The 6,000-nt window shown below is 34.1% G+C and overlaps 1 protein-coding gene across 5 annotated transcripts in view; it reads left to right on the top strand.

Moving 5' to 3' along the window:
- Positions 1-6,000, top strand: part of LOC131526863 (kelch-like protein 29) — a 285,092-nt gene that overhangs the window by 264,399 nt on the left and 14,693 nt on the right. The window contains exon 12 of one of the 5 annotated variants that reach the window (XM_058755513.1): positions 4,465-4,716. The exons of the other annotated variants lie outside the window; for them this stretch is intronic. Coding sequence (XP_058611496.1) covers positions 4,465-4,489 — 25 coding nt within the window. The 3' untranslated portion in view covers positions 4,490-4,716. Of the gene's footprint in view, positions 1-4,464; positions 4,717-6,000 lie in introns of those variants that run through there. 5 annotated transcript variants of the gene reach the window in all.

The raw sequence follows: 6,000 nt of genomic DNA, 5'->3' as shown, positions 1-6,000 counted from the left end.
TAGATTTCATTTCTGCTTTTTGTTTGTGCGCAGGCAAACTGTTAAGTGCAGTTGATTGCTATTCTAAAACAAATAAAAGCAATGCTTCCCTCCCACCCCTAAACTCCATTCTGAGTTTAATGAGCTCATATAGATAATACAGCCAAATAGCTCTGGAATATTTTATATAATTGCTGAGTTCATTCAGATAATGGGAGCAACAACACGGAGCATTAGAGCGGAGATCGGTGCATAAAGCATGACCTCACATGCTCTGTGCTGCTGTTTCTAACACTATTAAAATCAAACTCTGCTTCTTGATTTCCTGGGCTGTTTGTGCAGCTGAGGCTACACATTATTACATGGTTTGTGTTTAATATTCCCTCGTGGTTCTTTTGTTTGCGCTTTATGTCATTTTAATTCATGGAAATTAGATGAAATCTCGTATAGATAAAGAACCATTCATATTAAAATAACACATGCATGAATGAATAAATAAATAAAAAAGATTGTAAGTATTTCAGGTTTAAAACGATGTGAATACTTTAGTTACTTTAACTGCTCTCGATTTTTCTTTACCCTTTTAGCCTTCACTAGCTCATTTAAATGGTCCTGAAGTGTGATAAGTGAATTTTTAAAGTGCAATTATGTTGTGTACTTTCTAAATTAATATGAGGTCATTAAACTGCATTCATAATGATTATAAAATGATTAGCAAAACTGTGTAGTAGTTTTAAATGGAGTCTAACTTGTCATACCGCAGGATATGTCAACTTTATAATGTACTGTACAGTAAGGCCGACAAAACAACAATATATATTGTTATAAATGTATATATTTATACAAAAATAAATATATATTTAAATTCATAAATAAATCTGTATTTATGTATTTGTTTGTATAAAATTTTGTACATAATGTGTGTAAGTGTATATAATATAAGTGTTTGAAGTATGCTGACATTAGATAAATTAATAAATCTGATGAATTAATTATATATAAAATAATTAATTATATTACTTAAAAGTAGGGCACAATTTAATAGATTAATATGATTTTTTTTTTTTTTTTTTGCCTGTAACTTGAATTTTGCTTGAATTAATAAATTACTTGAATTAATAAATTAATGTTTGGATAAAATAATTGCTTGGAAATTAATACATTTATGTATTGGCAGAAAATTACCAGTACATTTTTTACAGTGTATATAATAAAATGTTTAAAATATGCATTTATAATCATGCATCCTGAAAATAAATAAATGGGATTTAGAACTTGTTCCTAATGAATTCGTTTTTTTTATTTGCTTTCTTTACAAAATATCAAAAAATAAAAAATAAAAAATCTTAAGTAAATTAAGTCCTTAAAACAAGATAAATGTACTTGAAAAGCAATACTGAAAATCAAAACATATTAATATTTGTTTGAACAGCTTGTGTCTTGAATATAAGTGTATTTTGTCTTCCTGCACTGGCAGATTTAATGATACTCTAAAGTCTTCATATTGTATGCTGCCTTGGTTCTAATGCACATTTCATTTGTTTCAAGGATTTGAGGCAGTTTAACAGCAAATAAGAACAGGAGTTTTTGCAAAGTGTATATACAGTAGTGCACACAGTAAAGTGTACTTTGTTGTTTTGTTGAGGGAGACGCTTCACTGGTAGTCCCATGACAAATATACAGTAAGGCTGTACTCCATTAGACACCATCTCAGGTGTGACAAATGAATGGATGACCAGGCATCTCATGCCGGCTGGCCTCAGAAAAGCTTTATGCTCTGAGATGAGAGATCCCCCCCGAGGGTCCATTCACTTCCAGTCTGTCCCGGCCAATGCTCAGCGTCCCTCCACAGAAACACTTTGACAGTAATCCTGTTCCTATTGTCCTGTAACCTGAAGAAGCTGTCAGGCCCTTCAGTGCACCCTACTGAGCTTAGAAACACTTTATTCCACACAAATGGATGCACACTGGACTTTTGGCACATTTTGAACGCTTTTAGTATTTAAATTTAAAAACTAAATGATTGTGCGAAGTGTTGCATTTTTCAGTTAGTGGTTGTAGTTTTGCTTGTAGTTAAAGATAATACGCCTATATTAATCATATATAAGTAAAATAAAACTAAATATTAATAACTAAGGTAAAGCTAAAGAAACTAAAAACTTACTAAAAGCCACACACATTTATAAAGAATTTTGATTTATTTATTTACATTTTATATTATTTAGCATTTTTATTATTTTTATTTGTTACTAAATGTCTGTATTGTTTATTATTGTTCAATTTAAACTTAACCATTTTTAATATTTCATATATAACAATATTATTATTTCATATATATATATATATATATATATATATATATATGGGTAGTTGACGTATCAATGTGTCCTATGGTGTGACGGAAAAATGTAAAAAAAAACCTCTTAACATTGAAGATAAACCTCTCATGCTATTTGTAACTCTAAGAATGAAGATTCTCTCATGTTATTTATATGTTAAGTTTTTTTTTTCACATTTTTGCTGTCACACCATAAGACACAGTCCAGTTTTTATTTGTCAACTACCCATATATACATACTGTTACACTGTAATATCTATCAGTTGAATTTCTAAAATAACTAAAACTAAAGAAAATAAAAATATATATAAAGAAAGAATATGTGTATATATATGTAAGAATCATGATTTGATTTTTTTTTTTTTTTTATAGTTTTAGTAAAATTTAAATAGTTATTTTAGTACTTCAGATTAAACCTAATGTGCATATATGTGTGTGTGTGTGTGTGTATGTATGTGTATATATATTTAACTCTTTTCCACCAGTTTTCTTATAGTAGCCGCTTATTTATTATCAGAGTTATGATCCATGTGTGTGAGGGGCATGTTCTGCGGTGGGCCCGCGGGTGCTTGTCCTGTAGCGTGGGCTGCGTTCCCTCACACCCCACTGTGATAATCCAGCACACGGTGGGATTAAGAATCTTCAGAGCGCCATCACCCGCTGCGCCCGTCCCCTGCCTCAAGCTCACTCTGCCCCGTCCCCTGCCTCTCGTTCCTTCTGCTGGTGTGGAAAATGAGTATGAAGAGGAGCCAAAACCTCCCTAAACCCCTTCTCTAATTACAAACCTCTCCGCTCCCGTTCTCCCGGCTCCTCAGCCCCGGCTCCATACGCGTGACCGTGGGCAGCGTTCGATCGCCAGCCTCCTGGAGCGAAGTGCTCGGCGGGGTGGCTCGCTCCCTCCGACTCAGTTCGCTGAGCTCATGGCCAGAAAAAGCTTCATCTTCTTCCATCATCTCAGAAAGGGGCATATTTAGTCCTGGTGGGTATCTAATGAGAGGAATCTGGGCCTCTCATGGAATATGTTTTTGTTGCATCCCAAAAGAGGAACTTATACATTTCTCGAGGCATTGAATTATGATTGGAAGAGTATTCGGCCATCTTAAGTGAGATTGTAGATCGCAAGGGGAGTATTTGTTCAGGCATTTATTCAAACACACATACAGTGTGTGTAAAATATAAAATATATATTTAATTTGATTTATCAAAACACCTTACATTGATTGATTGATTGATTTGGTTGGTTAGTTAGTAGTTATATATCCTATATTCGAAGGAATGATGGAATATATATGAGTTAGGAATGAATGAGTTAACAGCATTGTCTGTGTTTGATGTTACTGGTATTTCATATTCAACAGTTTTCACAGTAAATCATAATGCAGCTGATATCATCGTTACATATTGTCATAGGCTTGGCATTGACAACAGCAAAAACATTGAACCCGTTTGTTGACTTTGTGGTCAAAGTTCCTTTCCATCCAGATAATAAGCAGCAGATATTGCACATAGACACAGAAACTCAGAATATACAGTTGTACTGGAGGAATGTGTTGTTTGTGGTGCTTATGAAACGTCAGCCTCACAAACTCGGCCAAATCCAGCAACTCTATTTTATCTAAGCAGAATTGCCTGTTTACCTCTAAACAAACTCAGAAACAGCCGGCGAGTCGCTCACATTAAACTTTCATCAGTGCACAGTTCACACTGGACACAGACAGACCAAACTCTTGAGTCTGACAGCAGAGCAAATTCTAATATTTGGCCATGCCTGAGGTTAGTGGAAGCGGTTTAGCTTTCACCTCAGTAAAACTGCGAGTTTACTCGACACAAAACAGATCAAATGTTTCAAAAAGCGTACCATGCTCCCGTATTTTTTCAAAGTACGACCTCGCGCGTGTTCACAGAGGCCCCGAGTATTCACTGACCCCAGATCAGCCGTCACTTCTGCAGTCATGTGTGCGGTGACAGGGATATATTTCGGCTGCACCCAAGGAGGGTATTAGGTTGGTGGAAGTAATGGATGTCTGAGCGAAACTGTGTACCATCAGCCAGATAAATGACTGGCTGATGGTTTGGGAGATTTCCAAGTTGCACCGGCAGGCAACTCATTTCTCTTGTTCCTTCCTGCTTTCCCTCTGCCCCTCCAGCTGTGGAAAGCCGAGGGTTTGCTGACGGAAGATACGGCTCGTGCTCGAGAAACGGACTGAGACAACAGAATGATAAACGGAGCCGCGGGAGAGATTAGGAATATCCACAATTTTCTCCGGGAGATATGCGGGTTGTGATGTCATGAAATATTATTTGTGCTGTTTTTATAAATAAAGGAATAGTTTGTGTGATGGATTGATGTGGAGATCAGGTTTGTAGTGGAGTGTTGGCTCATTTACATGAAATTCCAAAATAATTCAAACTGTCGTTTTAAAAGGACTTTGAGTTTCTGCTTTTTGACATAGAATTATTCTCAGTATTACACATTGATTTTAGGGAGCAATTATACTGGCTGATCTATTCAAGAGCTCGAATTAACTTAAATGGCATGTTTGTTTCATTTTGCGGGATTTTGTGTGGACAAGCGTGACTTGGTTAGTCTTGCGGGACAGATTTTGCTTTAAATATGAGAAACTTTGGGTGTTTTTATTTATTTTTTTAAAGAAATATTTTTTTATTTATTTTTTAAAGGAAAAAATAAATAAATCTTTTGTACAGCAAGGATGCAATAAATTGAGCAAAAATCACATTAAAGACATTTCAAATGTTATTTCTATTTGAAATAAATGCTGTTCTTTTGAATTTTATACATTTTAAGGGTTACCATTTATATTCAGATGTAACAATATATTATAAAATAATTAAACTTGTCCATATAAATGCATAAAATATATTTATTATATCTGAAATATTACTATATTTTATCATTTTATACATAAAACTGTTTTAATATTTTATATATATATTACAAGTTTTATTATTTTTATTATATGGGTTTCTGAAGGATTATGTGACACTGAATATTGAATATTTTTATATAAAATAAATTCTAAAATATTTTTACTTGTGTATATAAATGCATAAAATATATGTATTATATCTAAAATATAAGAATAGAAAATATATATGCATTATATTTATTATAGTAAAATACTAGAAATAGGTTTTTTATATGTAAAAATTATTAATATACAGTTTTAACACACACACACTGTATGCATCTATGTATGTATACACACACAGTGGTGGCCAAAATTATTAGAACACCTGACAGATCTCAAAATATTGAAACGCAGTGAAAACACCACTGTAGACGAGAATAGTTTTCATTTTAAAACAAAAACACACGTGTAAACAGGGCCTTAAATATGCCAAGTGTTCTAATTTTGAACTTTTGACCATGATGTGATTACCATTCGAGCCTGTGATGAGTAGATGGATGACTGTAATGTTGCCAAGAGAGAAGTTTTGTCACAGATAAATGTGAAGTAATGTACCGCTGAGTCTTTCTTTAAAGCAGACCACAGACGGCAGTGAAAGACGGCTGTGTCTCATTAAAGACACCAGACACACAGTCATAGGGTGTTCTTTTGCCGTCGTCTGCGTCCGAGGATCCCATACCGACTCTGCCAGCAGCACTTGGGTGTATGGTAAGCACCGCTTCATTCAGTACATAATGAAAAGGGATGGTAATG

The sequence above is a fragment of the Onychostoma macrolepis genome, chromosome 20 (assembly GCF_012432095.1).
Source record: "Onychostoma macrolepis isolate SWU-2019 chromosome 20, ASM1243209v1, whole genome shotgun sequence".
NCBI classification, from domain to species: domain Eukaryota; kingdom Metazoa; phylum Chordata; class Actinopteri; order Cypriniformes; family Cyprinidae; genus Onychostoma; species Onychostoma macrolepis.
This window is presented reverse-complemented; position numbering and strand designations above follow the sequence as displayed.